Source organism: Gopherus flavomarginatus, chromosome 14, assembly GCF_025201925.1.
Source record: "Gopherus flavomarginatus isolate rGopFla2 chromosome 14, rGopFla2.mat.asm, whole genome shotgun sequence".
NCBI classification, from domain to species: Eukaryota; Metazoa; Chordata; order Testudines; family Testudinidae; genus Gopherus; species Gopherus flavomarginatus.
Genome location: NC_066630.1, coordinates 7124935 through 7140569, shown reverse-complemented (window position 1 = coordinate 7140569; position 15635 = coordinate 7124935). Strand labels below are relative to the sequence as shown.

General features: G+C 44.5%; 2 protein-coding genes across 16 annotated transcripts in view; one reads left to right on the top strand and one right to left on the bottom strand.

Moving 5' to 3' along the window:
- The first annotated feature begins 559 nt into the window (after window positions 1-559).
- GINS2 (GINS complex subunit 2) lies at window positions 560-6273 on the top strand. Its single transcript, XM_050923241.1, has 5 exons — window positions 560-807; window positions 1652-1766; window positions 3156-3255; window positions 4791-4917; window positions 5630-6273. Exons 1-5 carry the CDS (start codon window positions 718-720, stop codon window positions 5753-5755), a joined length of 558 nt encoding a protein of 185 aa, XP_050779198.1. The 5' UTR covers window positions 560-717; the 3' UTR covers window positions 5756-6273.
- A 7394-nt stretch (window positions 6274-13667) lies between these two features.
- GSE1 (Gse1 coiled-coil protein) overlaps window positions 13668-15635 on the bottom strand; it is a 349718-nt gene continuing 347750 nt past the window's right edge. For all 15 annotated transcript variants that reach the window (XM_050923207.1, XM_050923205.1, XM_050923206.1 and 12 more), the window contains one exon: window positions 13668-14716. In XM_050923207.1, the coding sequence (XP_050779164.1) occupies window positions 14582-14716 (135 nt within the window). In that variant the 3' untranslated portion in view covers window positions 13668-14581. The remainder of the gene's footprint in view (window positions 14717-15635) is intronic.

Sequence of the window (15635 nt, the reverse complement as noted above, 5' to 3'; positions counted from 1 at the left end):
GCTCAGCCCGCTCAGGGTCGGTGCCAGGTGTGCCAAGCCCCGGCGGAGCACAGCCCCCAAGGTGATGCTGGTTAGGAGGGAGCGGAGCAGAGCACAGGCCACCAGGCTGCGAGGGGGAGAGATGGCGCTGGAGTCCTGCAGCCGGCTGGACACATGCTGCCCAGGAGGGAGACTGGCCCCTAACCCAAAACATCTGGCGCGGGGGCTGCGCTGTTCCCCTGGGGGGTCCGGGGCTCCGGGTCCTGAGGGGAATCCCCCGGGGAAGGCGCGGCGCAGGGTCTATGACACACGGCAGGGCGGACTCAGCCAGGCCCGAAGACTGCAGCGGGCCTGAGTCACTGCCCCGCCCTCTGGGAACCGGGCCAGCGTAGCGGGCCACATCCCCCCTCAAGGGACCGTTCTCCCGCCCAGCCTGAGGGCCTGTGCTCCAGAGCGTTCTGATTGGCTGAAACTTATTCTAGCCGCTCAGCCAATCGCGTAGCACCGTGCTGGTGACTAAGCCAATCAGAGCCTCTTACGTGCGAGCCCCTCGGCCAACCTGAGACCGGGAAAACGCAGCAAGCGTCTCGCGCCGCTAAGCTACAGTCAGCGTCGGGCGAGGGGACGTTGTGGGGCGGGGTCTGTCTTCCTCCCAGCCAATGGCAAAGGGTGTAGCCTGGCGCGCGCGTGCTGCGAGTTCCAGTTCCGGCGGGCCGGCGGCGGCGCCGCCTCAGGGCCATGGATGCCGCCGAGGCCGAGTTCCTGGCCGAGAAGGAGCTGGTGACCGTCATCCCCAACTTCAGCCTGGACCGGATCTACCTCATCGGGGTGCGGGGCTGGGCCCTGAGGGCGGGGTGCAGGCACGTGGGCCTGGGTGGGGGCTCGCGCCGAGGGGCGGGAATGGCGCGTGTGGGGGCCGGGGTGTCACGGGGCCGCGGCCCCCGCGGTGGGGGTGGCGACGGGTGGCCCGGGGCTCGGCTGCGGGGAGGGGATCGGTGGGGAAGACTGTGGCAGGCGGCCTTGGCCCACTGGCGGGGGCCGGGGTAGGAGAGCCCCTGGGGGCTGATCCGCTCCGCAGTGGGGCTGCCTGCGTCCCGATGAGAGGCAATGGTATCGCTATAGCCTGACGCCCATCGCCGAGGGGTCTGGGCGCCTGCAGGTAAAATCCATAGTGATAGCAAAGGCCCTAGCGGAGCAACAGCAGCGTGCCCAGTTGTGAACGCTGCATTGCCCCCCTGGCTCTTCCTGACCTCCACATCCCCTTTGGCTAACTGCCTGTTAGCCCAGATCCCCCCTGCAGCGTCAGGGGATACAAGAATCACCTGCACTAGCTGTTCTGCTATTTAAAACATCTCCCATAGTCCATCCACAGCCAAGTGGCTGCATTTCAGTGATGGGAGAAGTAATTTTCATATATCACTTATGAAACCCTTTAGGATAAAAGTGCCATCAAAATGTAAGTAGTTACTGCTAAGGGACGAGAGAACTGTGCTGGGATCTGGGACCAAGAGGAGGGGTGATATCAGTTGGCATGGGGTGGCTTCCCTAAATCTACAGGAAACTGTTGATCCTTTAGCAGTGTGTGAGGCTGATGAGGGAAACCTGATTTTCAAAGAGGAAAGAGGTGTCACAATTTTCCATGCCATGTTACTTACACTTTCCTTATTTTCAGGGGGATTTGGGTCCCTTTAATCCTGGCTTGCCTGTGGAAGTGCCTCTTTGGCTAGCTGTTAACCTAAAACAGAGACAGAAGTGTCGGCTAATACCTCCTGAATGGATGGATGCTGGTAAGGAGAACAGTAGCCTACAGGTTAGGCACAGACTTAGCCAAGCTGCAGGGCTAGTGGGGAGTCCTGAAATACAGGAGTTGGACCTTGGCACTCTTCCCAAGGGAAAGTTGCAGGGACAAATGGAATTGTGGGAGGAATTGTTCTAATGCAGTGCTGCTGAGATTTTCAAGACCTGGCATGATTTTAGACAGACAAAGTGGGTGAGGTAATGTCTTTTGTTGGATTGACTTTTGTTGCTCCAAGAGACGAAACTTTTGAGCTTACACGGAGCTGTTCTTCAGGTCTTGTCTCTTTCACCAACACAAGTTGGTTCAGTAAAAAATTTTACCTCACCCACCCGTCCCTCTAATATCCTGGGACCAACATGGCTATGACAACGCTGCAAACTAGCGTGATCTTTGCATATCATCATTGTAATTTTTAACCTGTGTCATTAGAATAAATTCTTATTCTGATACATAAAATTTATTTAAAATACTGCATCCCAGTTCTGCCACTGGTTTCAGTGTGATCTTCACCTGGCCACTTCACTGTTCTTGGCTTTATTTGGCGACTTGTAAAATGAGACTCATACTTGCCTACCTCAGTGGTGAAATTTGTTTATAATAAAAATGCAGAGTATTGTTAATAATCGGGGCGGTCTGTTGCCTTTTATCACCTCTCTTTTCTCGCTTTGTCTCTGGGGAAGAGGGTGCCTTTGGAGAGCATACAGAATTTCTGATCTCCTTAGTCTCCTTTGTCCCTTGAAGGCAGTCAGGAGGTGAAGAGATTTTACCCCAATGTGATGTATGTTCCTCCGATTAGAAATAAAAATTCTAGCTCCCTCCATTTTGCCATCTTGAGAGAAGTGTGTAGTTGAGGAGGACAGGAAGCAGGTAATGATGGAACATCAGGAAGAGTGAAGAGGCTTTTGTCTCTAAACATTCTCCCTCTTCCATATTTTCTTCATTCCAGAGAGTGCAAATCAGTAAGCCAAAATGTTACTTGGCAGAAAGATTCCTTTTTTGGAGGCACTCGTTCTCCACTCATGTCACTCCTTGTCTCCTCATGTCGCAAGTGGTGATGGTGATTCATCCTTCTAGCCATGTAGGACTGAATGTTGCTTCTCAGCTCCTATCACCCCAACACAGAGTTGGTGTTTGTCCCTTTCTCCCATATGAGTTGAGGTCCACTTTTACTTCTACACATGAGATCAGAGCAACTTTTGGGCATTAGAATTGTTTCTCCTGCAGCCTGTGGTGTCTCCACGTAGGTGCTGATTCCACCTGATGTAAACACGAAACTGTCAGTTCATCCTGCAGGGCTGGTCGAGGGGTGCAGCTTCTGCTGGGAGGACTTGACACCAAATCATTGAAGCATCTAGTAAAGTATGAAATTATATTTCAGAAAAGCTGGAGGAAATCCGGGATCAGGAACGCAAAGAGGACACTTTCACTCCAATGCCCAGTCCCTACTACATGGAACTAACTAAGTTGCTGTTAAACTAGTAAGTAGGTCTCTTACTGTAACCAGTCAAAGGCACTTTCCTCCCTGCCCAGTGGGGTTTGCTGTTGATAAATATTCAGGAATGTGAGTTGTGACATAGGAAAGCTTTTAGGATATCATTGGATTTAAATTTGGAGACTTTTGGGAAAGTGTTAACAGGAGGCTTATTCCAAAGTACATCAAGATTTTGCTTGGGCACTTACCTAATGGTGGTCTTTGTATTTATTAACTTGGTTTCACTTGTTCTGTGCTGTGATAACTGGACTCCAACACTGCCTACAGAAGTAACTAAGTGTAGTGGCCCTGGATGTATTTAGCATATTTTTTAGCTTCATTTATACCGATTCACAGCTCTTTCAATCTACCTGAGAGGCCCAGCAGCCTACTCTTTCCAGACTTCTCCACCCTCTGCTACTGTTAGGGTACCCTTTAGGAGATGGGAAATTCTTCCCTTCTCAGCTTGGAGAGCAGGGATTGGGGATATCCTGACTCTAAGCTGTCAGGTCTGCTAAAACATTTAATTACCATAAAATTAGCATTCTGGCTGGTATTTCTTCTAAGCCAGTGCTCTCAACCTTTCCAGACTATTGTACCCCGTTCAGGAGTCTGATTTGTCTTGCATACCTGAAGTTTCGCCTCACTTAAAAACTGATTTTGTAAGCGAATAGACATAAAAATACAAAAGTGCCACAGCACACTATTATGAAAAATTTCTTACTTTCTCATCTTTACCATATAAATGAATTGCAATATAAATGCTATATTTATAGTTCAGTGTATAGTATATAGAGAAGTACAAACAAGTCATCTGTATGGAATTTTAGTTTGTACTGGTTTTGCTAGTGCTTTTTATGCTGTTGTAAAGCTAGGCAAATATCTAAATGAGTTGAAGACATCTGCATACCCCTAGGGGTTTGCGTACCCCTGGTTGAGAACTACTCTTCTATGCACATACCCTTCTGACTTGAAAAGCCCTTGATTACAGAGGACTGGCCATTTGAAGCCCAACTGTTTCTTCTGATGCTTACGACGTCTTAGCATGCAGACCCTTTCCTTACACTAGAATAACCATGACACTTCTGTCCAGGTGAATTGATCTGATCTCTTGAGGTCCTTGTGGAAGTATTTAATTGCCTAACCTTTAGGCTGTTACGTGGTACAACCTGTATGGTCCCTGTGATTGAGTGGTAAGAGTACTGGGCTGAACTTGAGCTCTAATGGCAGTTGAGCCATCGAGTTGCTGTTTTACTTGTGACTTTGGCCAGGTTATTGGACTTACTAGTATTCCAGACCAGCTGGGCAATTAAAGACCAGAAGGATTGTATTGAAAACTGATCTTCCCTGGGTAAATAAAGAATCCAGAAAACCCCAGCTGCAGAAGCAGCAGCACTTTGGATTTCAGTTTTCGCTCTTTGTATAAAGCAAACTACTCTGCTCATGCTTCAGCGATTTGAGAAGCTGCCAGTGTTACTCGTGCCAGAGACTTAACCTATTAGTCCCTTGCAGCCCGTTCTGACCTACCTCCTCTTCTTCTAGTGCCTCAGACAGCATCCCAAAAGCAGATGAAATCCGAACACTGGTTAAGGATACCTGGGATACACGGATAGCTAAACTGCGGCTGTCTGCGGACAGCTTTGTCAGACAGCAGGAGGCCCATGCCAAGGTATAGTAAGGGAAATCTGAGGTGGGCTGATAAGTCTGCTAGTTTTGGCCTGGGAATGTTCAAGATGCTGTGTGATTATGTGGCTTGTGAATGATTAATACTGCTAGTGCAAGTTCCAGTTGTAGCTTTTTTTTTTTTTTTTTTTTTCTTCCAGTGATTTGGTTACTTGTCAGTTGAGAACTTTAGTCATATGGAGTTTTTTACTCCACATGTATTATGTTGTTTCAAATGCTGCAATGCTTCTTTCAACTCTAAGTGTCTACACTACAGTGTTGCTCTCGACAATGTAAATCACCCAGGATACCGACCTTAAACTCCACCTCAGCTAGAGGCGTAGCTGCTTAGGTCAATGTAGTTAGGTTGACACAGTATCACTATAGACAGTGCATTTACTGTTCCAGCTGTCAGCCCCTGGTGTCTGACAGCTCGGAGCCCCAGCTGTCAGCCCCAGTGGCTGGGCTCTGGGCTTTCAATGTTCCACGATACCCCACACTGTTATTTAAATTGGTGGAAATGCTCCTGTTGAGAACATGCACCGCCAACAGGAGGAGGGTAGGGTGGACATGAAAAATCGATTTAATTACTGCAGTGGCTATATGGTGGCATAATTTATGTCGACTTATCCATAGACTGACCTTCCTTTTGCCATCGTGAGAGATTGTAGTGCTGCTTCCCCAAATACTGCTGTAATGTTACCCTCCTTGTCTTTTAGCTGGATAATCTGACCTTGATGGAGATCAACACCACTGGGACTTTTCTTACTCAAGCCTTAGATCACATGTACAAGCTACGCACAAACCTTCAGCCGGCTGAGAGTGCCCAGTCCCAGGATTTCTAAGATGCCTTCTGACAATCTAAAACCCTCATGGGATGAGGCAATAATAGTAGGAAGACTCTGCCCTCTGGACACTATTAATGAGTCCTAATGCAACTTGCCTTATGCTGTTTTTATGCCTTAAATACCCTGTATAGGTCTCTGCTAAAATCCATGCAAGTCTTATACGTTTCCTGTCAGTTGTATCTAACTTGAGTCTCTGTGGTGTTTGTGTTCAGGCAATAGGAAGAAGACAGTCTTGTGGCTGCATATTAATAAGTTGAGGACTGCTAATGGCACAGAGGGCATTCCCTGCTCAGCAGCTATTGTGAACAGCTTCTGCTCTATAATGAGCATCCTTGGCAAAACAAATGATTCTACCTGGCAGAACTCTCTTAGCCCCTGTGCAGCTGTCTTTGCAAGATGAATTGGTTGCAGCAGTTAGATGCTGTTGGGAGGTTTTTCTTGTTATTGCCTTATTGGATGGGGTTTTTAAAATCTCTTAAATGATATGTAGCAGCAATAAATATGCTCTTAGTTTAGTGTCTTGTTCTTCTCCTTCCTCTGGGTTGTCTAAAGCCTGGTTGAGGAAGATCACAGAATGGGACTCTTTTAAACATCTGAATGCACAGTCCTGGGGCTTCCCTGGGCTATGGAGTGATATATGGATTTTAACCCACCTCTACTGCATTCTAAGGCTCGTTTCTCCAACTGAGGTCATCACTTACAGCAGTATATTCGTCTCTGAGCAGAGCTGGTAGATGAGCTCACATGGCTGGCTTGCCAAGGCCATTTAAGTGCACAGTTCTCTGTCTCTGCACTTGTAGCTTTGTATTTCTCCCCCAGTGGGAGCTTTAAAGAGAACACGCGCTACCTCATTTGGTTCAAGTACTGCTTCTAGCAGGCCACTGAGATATTTGGTGTGGATGCAGATGTGGCAGGTGGTGGCTTACCAGCAGCATTTCTCTCTCAGGTACACTAAAAAAAATCCCTTTTATTTTCCTGAATATGAATGTTGTTATAATCTCTGCTCTAGAGAGAATATGAGGTGGTGTTCATAGAGCATGTTCCTGGATACTGTGGGGGTAGATGATAGTTTGAAAGCAAACGCTGATGATGCATCTTAGCTCCCACTGCACTGAATCTAATCTCTGACAACATGCCAGTTGCTGTGCTAGGCTTCCTGTGGACAGCAGTAAAGGGGAGAACCTAGCCAATCTGCTCCTGTTTGAGAGCCATAGAAGTGGGTCCAAAATCCAGTTGGAGGAGCAGAAGGAAATATTCCAGATAGTTGGAAGACATGTCATGTACTGTACATTTGATCTTTTGACTGAAGTTACTATTTGTTTAAAAAAAAACAACCCATGCATAAAAAAGAGTGAACTGTCAGAAGAATAAGATTCCTTTCCCTTTAACATACACTGGTACACTAATTGTGTGAAAACACCTCTTCTCCTCTTGCCCTTTGCAGCTGATGGTGGGGTCCTTGTCTATCTCAGAATCTATAAACTGGTCTGACTGTCGGTTTTAGGCTCAATTATAGCAGTCACATCTTAACACTGCAAGGAATCAAATGTAGCTGAAAAAGATCGACCGTTGCTTAATAACCATGTAAAAGAAGCAGTGAGAGATAAAAAAGACTTCCTTTAAAAAGTGGAAGTCAGATCCTAGTGAGGTAAATAGAAAGGAGCATAAACAGCACCAAATTAAGTGTAAAAATGTAATAAGAAAAGCCAAAGAGAAGTTTGAAGAATGGCTAGCCAAAAACTCAAAACAAAATGTTTTATAAGTACATCAGAAGCAGGAAACCTGCTAAACAACCAGTGGGGCCCCTCGATGAGCGCGATACAAAAGGAGCGCTTAAAGATGAAATCCTTGTGGAGAAACTAAATGGATTCTTTGCTTCAGTCTTCATGGCTGAGGATGTTAGGGAGATTCCCAAACCTGAGGCGGCTTTTGTAGGTGACAAATCTGAGGAACTGTCACAGTGTCACTATAGGAGGTTTTAGATTTAATTGATAAACTTAACATTAACAAGTCACTGGGTCCAGATGGCATTTGAAAGAACTGAAATGTGAAGTTGTGGAACTATTAACTAGGGTTTGTAACCTGCCCTTTAAATCGGCCTGTGTACCCAATGACTGGAAGATAAGTAATCTAATGCCAATATTTAGAAAGGGCTCTAGAGGTGATCCCGGCAATTACAGACCAGTAAGTCTAACGTCAGTACCGGGCAAATTAGTCGAAACAGTAGTAAAGAATAAAATTGTCCTACACCTAGAAGAACATAAATTGTTGGGCAAAAGTCAATGTGATTTCTATAAAGGGAAATCATGTTTTATTAATCTATTAGAGTTCTTTAAAGGGGTCAACAAACGTGGACAAGGGGGCTCCAGTGGACATAGTGTACTTAGAGTTCCAGAAAGCCTTTGACAAGGTCCCTCACCAAAGGCTCTTACATAAATTAAGTGGGTATGGGACAAGAGGGAAGAGCCTTTCATGGACTGAGAACTGGTTAAAAGACAGGGAACAAAGGGTAGGACTAAATGGTAAATTCTTAGAATGGAGAGGGGTAACTAGTGGTATTCCCCAAAGGTCAGTCCTAGGAGCAATCCTATTCAATTTATTCATAAATGATCTAGAGAAAGGGGTAAACAGGTGGCAAAGTTTCCAGATGATACTTACTTGCTCAAGATAGTTAAGACCAAAGCAGACTGTGAAGAACTTCAAAAAGATCTCACAAAACTAAGTGATTGGGCAACTAAATGGCAAATGAAATTTAATGTGCATAAATGTAAAGTAATGCACATGGGAAAAAATAATCCCAACTATACATATGTTATGATGGGGGCTAATTTAGCTACAATGAGTCAGGAAAAAGATCTTGGCGTCATCGTGGATACTTCTCTGAAGATGTCCACGCAGTGTGGCGAGGCGGTCAAAAAAGCAAACAGGATGTTAGGAATCATTAAAAAGGGGCTAGCGAATAAGAAGGAGAATATATTATTGCCCTTATATAACTCGATGGTACGCTCACATCTTGACTACTGCGTACAGATGTGGTCTCCTCATCGCAAAAAAGATATGCTGGTACTAGAAAAGGCTCAGAGAAGGGCAACTAAAATGATTAGGCGTTTGGAAAGGGTCCCATATGAGGCGAGATTAAAGAGGCTAGGACTTTTCAGCATGAAAAAAAGGAGACTAAGGGGAGATATGATAGAGGTATCTAAAATCATGCGTGATGTGGAGAAAGCAAATAAGGAAAAGTTATTTACGTATCCCATAATACAAGAACTAGGGGTCACCAAATGAGATTAATGGGCAGCAGGTTTAAAACAAATAAAAGGAAGTTATTCACGCAGCGCACAGTCAAACTCCTTACCTGAGAAGAGTGTGAAGGCCAGGACTATAACAGCGTTTAAAAGCGAACTGGATAAATTCATGGAGGTTACGGCTATTAATGGCATCCCTAGCCTGTTTGTCTGTCGGAGGATGGAGATGGCTGGCAGGTGAGAGATCACTTGATCATTACGTGTTAGGTTCACTCCCTCTGAGGCACCTGGCATTGGCCACTGTCGGTAGATAGGACACTGGGTTAGATGGACCTTTGGTCTGACCCAGTACAGCCGTTCTTATCTTGTTAATGTGTATGGGGGGCTGCTCTTCACTCAGTGAAAGCAAGTCTCTTGTCCATGGCTCTCACTAGGCAGCAGTATTTAATCACCATAACATTCCCCATATCTTCAGACAAATATTTCCCTGCTGCCTTTAATCAAACAATTGAACTGTCTTCCAAATATCTCCCACCATCTTCTTCCTTCTGAGCGTCCCTTATGATGTTTTTGCTAGCCCACTGTCTCGTATATAGTCCCTGGTTAACTTGTATGTATCTCATTATAGTCAGGTGGTTGTGAGTGAAGTGGCCTATGTATCTGATGCTGTAACATGAGGTAGGATACTCTGGACTGACTTGACCCTTCGGCAATAAGAAATCCCCTGAGCTATGTGTAAGCTGCTCAGATGCTTCACCCCTGCCTTAAAACAGCTTGTAGAGCCTGGGCTGGGTACTGGCTAAATGCCCTGATGTAGTGTCACCCACACAATGCTTTTTTGCTTGAATCTTGTAAATAATGGTAGCGCATTGCACATGTTGGCCTTCACGCTGGATCAGTGTAACTTTTCCATCCACTAGTGGGAGGGAAAAACAATCCTTTGCCATGATTTAGGACAATTTTATTTTTTGGATGTTGTCAGAAATTACAGCAATATATTCATAAATACCTAATTACTACATTCAACAAATAATATATTACATTACAATTAATTCAAACAAGTACACTTAGAACAGGTTTAATTTTTCTTTCACAGCATCTAAACTGCCCCCAGCAGGCCTGGGCTTCCTCTGTCCTCTGCCTCCCATGCTCTGGTTTTTACTGCTCTAGCAATTCTGCACAGGGTACATACAAATAAACACAACCAGTCAACATGACCCTTGGGGCAAGGGAGAGGGAGGGGAGTATTACTGAGACTTTTTAAGCACTGGGTCAAGAAGTTGATTAGCTCCTTTCTAGGTGAGGCATGGGGGTGGAATCAACACTCAAGTTCAGGAATTGTTGCTAAGCAAAGTAACATTTTCAAACAGGCTCCTAAACATTGCCATCTGGTGGTGTGCTTGTGAACTCCCACTTTCCAGTGTATTGAAATTGATGGATAACCTGACAGTGAACTTCTTTATCATGGGCTGGGAGGGGAAACAGTGATTTAACCATGAAGTGTATTTTTCTATGTTAAAAATTATCATGAAGTTTGTGAATTGGCAGGTAGTAGGCCAAAGGCTCGCTATGCAATCTGGTTTAAAGAACTGTCAGCTGTAAGTGCTTTTGCTTCTTAAATAGATAAGTTAAACCAAGAATGTGTGTGGTTTGTTTTCTTTTTAATGCACTTTTTGCACATGCAACAATGGACCTTAAACACAAAGCAGTGGTAACTTCCTTTCTTTAAACGGAGCCCTATTCATTTAAAAAAGCCCCCAGTATTTAAAATGCAATTATGATTAGAAAAGTGACTCTAAAAACAGCATTATATTGCTGCTTGGTATATTTTGAGTCATAGCTGCCTCATCTCCTAGTACCCACTCACATTTTTTTCTGCTGTCAGTCATGTAGTAGTTACAAGATAGAACACCAGAAGCTAAATTCTTGTTACCTCAGCAGCAGCATTGCTAACTAAATTCTGATGCTAGAATCTTTGATTGTGGAAGGTGTATGAAGCAGGAAGGCTATGGCTTTAATTTCAGGTTAGCAGTAACCTGCCTTGGCATTAAAAATAGTCTCACTTTAAGTTGTAAAAATAGGCAAGTCTGATAACAAAAGCATCAACTAAGAGTAAATCTTTAAAAAATCACATAGTATTCTAGTCACTTGCCTGCCCATAATGGCACTTTAAAAAAGATCTCTGCCCTCCGAGTGAAAGGAAAACTGGAGGTCTGTTGCTGTGAAGACATTGCTAGTCATGGAAGACAGAAGTTCCTTCATGTAAATACTTTGAAACCAGAGTGGCATAAATCAGCTCTGAAGCCAACTGTGCTGTGTAATTTTTCCTGTTCTTCCTATTGTATATGTTGTTGAAGTTTTGTCTGATCTTCAGTCTCCCAGATGGAAAATAGTGTCAGTCTACCAGAAAAGAAGAATCACACATGAGCAGTCATACAATTCATCATTTCAGCTTTTGGGGTAAAGCTAAATTGACACTAGTCAGTGACTGCTTTGTTTTCTTCCATTTGCAAAATGGAATGGGCCCAAGATAGGCTGGAGGTTTGCTGTTTGCACTACCCTAAATACCAACACAAAAGGGGGAAAATGTAGATTGCATGGCTTAAAATTGGTATTCATTTCAGCTTTCCTTTCTGGTCCTTTTCCTTGTTCATGCTGCATTACAGCCTTAGATTTATTTAATCTGATTGTCTTGGGGGTACTCCTGGGGGGAGGAGGAAAAAGAGCCTTCAATGTAGAAACTGTAGCAGGGTTGCACTGCGTGTTTGTAGGAGCTATGGCTAAAGGAAAATCATAGCCTCTACACGCTGCATCTAACAACACGTTGACGTTACTTAAATAGTGGTCCGTGGAATTGCTTTTCTTTGTTCTGCCCTCATTGTTTCCCTCTGACTAGCCCCTCAATCATGAGCCATGCAAGAGGATGAAGTAGCTGTCACTGCCATCTGACAACATGTAGGTGCAAAATCTTCTAGGAATGCAATAGGCCAACCCTTGCCCTGCCTGAGATGTAGTGGGGGAAACATGAATGTTTCTTCTGAAGAACAGCAATAGACTCAGGCTTTGTCTACACTGGAAACTGAACTACAAATTTTTTGTTGTTTGGTGTGTGTGTGTGTGTTACACCTCTGAGCGACAAAGAAGTTCTGCAGACAAAAAGCGGTGGTGTGAACAGCGCTTCGTTGGCAGGAGAGCTCTTCCGCTGCTCATTCGGCGGGGAAGAGCTCGCTCCTGCTGCTAACAGTGGCTGCACTGCGCTGCGTGCCTTTCAGCAGCAGGGCTGTAGTGGCACAGCTGTGTTGCTAAAAGGTGTGTAATGTAGACATAGTCTAAACAGCTTGCCTTTCAGGTGTCGACTGTTAGAAACCTAAAGCAAATAACATGGAGATAGGCGGCCATGAACCTTGTCTAGAGTGTGTTGTGATTACTAGAGGTTCTTTTTCCATGCCAAATGCTTCACTGTTCCAACAGAACAGGTGTCTCTGTCTTCCAAAATCTGCTGTTGAAGGAGACCTCTCCAACTAAGTCTAGAGACAACAGTAGTATGTAGATTTTGATCAGAGATGTTTGTGATACTTTTGCCCTCATCAACTGTCCCACGACTCCTCCCCTCAGCTACAGAACATTTACAGTAGCTGTTGAGGAGGGGAATGGGATATGTACACCTATAGCCTTTCCTGTCTAATTTACAGCTGAAAACGAAAAGCCTGTTAGTGCTGTTCCTCCTGCTGCCACTTCATCTTAATTTAAGATGAACTATTCCTGATCAACATGCCCAGCAAATGCTATACGAGGAAACACCTACTGCACTATTACTAGCTGCTAGGAAGTAGGGGAAGCAGAAGCCTATTACCCACAGTATCCCTCACCCATCTAAGAAATTAATAAAAAACAAAATCAATTCCTGTGCACTGTTCCAAAAAGATTGAATTTTGCCAGCAGCTGCACCCCAGCTGCTTACAAGGAATAGAGCTCAGCTAGGTTAGGGCTAACAGAACTGTAAACTGAACTTCAAGCCAGCTCTTTGGGAAAGAGGTCCTCCTACTTCACAGAACTGTTATTGAGGAATAACTACCTGGAAGAGACAGGGCAAGCTGGGAGAATTTCTACTTCCTCCTCCCTGTTCTCACTGGTGTTTCTCATGTGAGTAAAGGACGGGAAATTCAGCTCAGTCTGCACTGCTTCCTCTCCTGTTGTTCTTTAGCACCTCATTGCTAACACAAGCAGTCTCCCCCCCATTTAAAACATTTTCTAGATTACTTGTCAGAGCGCTGAAGACATCAGTAACGCTGAATCATAGACCCAAACAGTTCACTTAGTTCCTGAACTTTTGTTCCCAACACAGACTTTTCCACTCCCTTTAGTAGCAGCTGGTCATATTTGTAATGTAACTTTTGAAGTGCTTGAAGGGGGAGGGGGAAAAAGCAGTGACAGGGCAGTAAGGAATAATTAATTCCTCGCCTTTTAGTAACAGAATTTTCTGTACCAGTAACTGATGCTACACAAAGCAAAAAACAGAAGTGATAGCACATGCCCCAGTGGAAAGCTTTTTTTTTTTTTTTTTTTAAATTCTTTTAAAACACTTCAATATTTTTCATGTCCTGACCAGCAGCAGTACAAACACTAAAAGCAAGTTATTTTGCCAAAAAAAAAGCAGAAACATATTAAAAATGGCAAGCTTTTTATAACAATAATTAAAGTAATAAAAACATACAAAACTTTTTAAATATATACACAGTACAAGGCTGAAGCACCTTTTTTGACTTTGTTTTTTTTTTAATTGCAAAATTGTTTGAGTTTGTATGAAAAGTTCACCCACTAGGGTATGTAATTTGTCTCTCTCTCTCTCGGGGTGTGTGTGTGTGTGTGGTGGTGGTGTTGTTCTGTACATTCCGCTCCCTACCCCCCAAAACAGTAATAAAAAGGTACCTTCGGTTTGTTTATTCACTTTATTTTGTATAGCGAAGTGCATTTCCATTGGAAAGCCTGTTGATTTAGGGAAAGGCTCAAGGTCTGAAGCTGTGTTGGCTCCTTCCAGGACTTGTTACTCTGCAGATCACTACCACAGCTCTCCATGTCTGAGATACACAGTTCATTTGCTTTCCAAAGTGTACCCAACTTCCTCTAACACGAGACACACCATCTTCCCAGTGAAGACTAGGCAAACCTCATGGTACAGTAGTTGGACTAATATGGCAACAAAAGAATGATTTTGTGTGTGGACAGCACCCCCTCTACAGGGAGGTGGCTATTAGTGTTGTTGATGAAGTCTTATCAGATTTTTAAAAAAATAATTAAAAAGTGGAGGGGAAGGAGGAAGAAAAGCACCCCTCATTAAAATTAAACAAAATCTAGCCTTCATGGGTGGGTTGCTTGCAGAATTGCAAAGATTCAGTTGCACTGAAGTCAAGATACAGGTGGGTATTTTTTCTGGATCCCATAATCCTTTGCTCCATGCATGGCACATTCTCCATTTATATTTTAGCTTCAAACCTCCCAGTGAAAAATATTAAATATTCAAGGTAATAAAATAGATTATTATTTCTATACTATATGTTCAGCCTAGTGCAAGGGAGCGTCACCTGGGATATCCCTTGAAATAACCCCTAGACCACTGCATTGCAGGCAACGCAAGGCACTTTCTCAAGTGATCTAGTTCGGCCTGAAGTCGCTCCCTTTCCGAGACAATCTTCTGCTTCTGGCTCCTTAGTTCCTGTAAGGGAATAGGAAAAAACAAAGTGAAAAAAGGGGACATTGACATGCTGGTATGTGCATGTAGTGCCTCTCTCCCCGCGTGTGCATCTATGGGGGATATATTATGCTCTTCTGCAGGGGGAGGCCACTGGGCTTGTTGCAGTCAACATTTGGTGGTTTGGTGGGCAGATGGAAATGACAGCAAAGTTGGATCAAATCATAAGAGCTGATTCTTCTCTCATGCTGGGGTAGTCCCGTTGAGTTCCCCTGAATAAGTGAGCTTATTTTTTCCTCAAACTTTGTGGCATCTGCATTTTTCTCAGCACAGTTCCTTCTTACATTTGTCCATCCTACTGCCTCATAGCACCTGCCCTAAGAATGGAGATCCTGACATCCAACCTTGGCTGGAGCCAGCCCATGTCTTTTTCCTGTGGTGCAGAGGTGGGGAACCCTGCAGCCAGCTTTTCAGTGGACCAGACAGGAAACTAAAAGGGATGGCAAAACTTGTACTGCTGCATTTAAAAAATCCTACACAGCAAGTGTTATAATAAACCTACTGCCCTGCACATGCTGAATTCCTATTGATTGGAGGCACTGAGCAAGCACAGAGAACCACAGGGGAGCAGTTCTGCCCTACAAGTTGTTTATAGTTGCACAGACTCTGGATGGGTCTCCTTTCCTTGCTACCAGGGTCATGCTGCTTTTAGTGACCCTGTCTGCAGGATACTTGCTAGTGCATTTTTATTCCAGAAGATGCTGTATACACATGGGCAGTAGGTCATTTGAGAAGCTGCTATTCGATACCGGTTTTTACACCACACTCATCACCATAGTGTCTGAGTGCCTTCTAGTAGGGCAATAAGCAACACGACTACACGTGTCATGTGTTTGTTCTCTTGTCCTTCCTTGCACATTCCCAAGGGCAGACTCCAATTTGC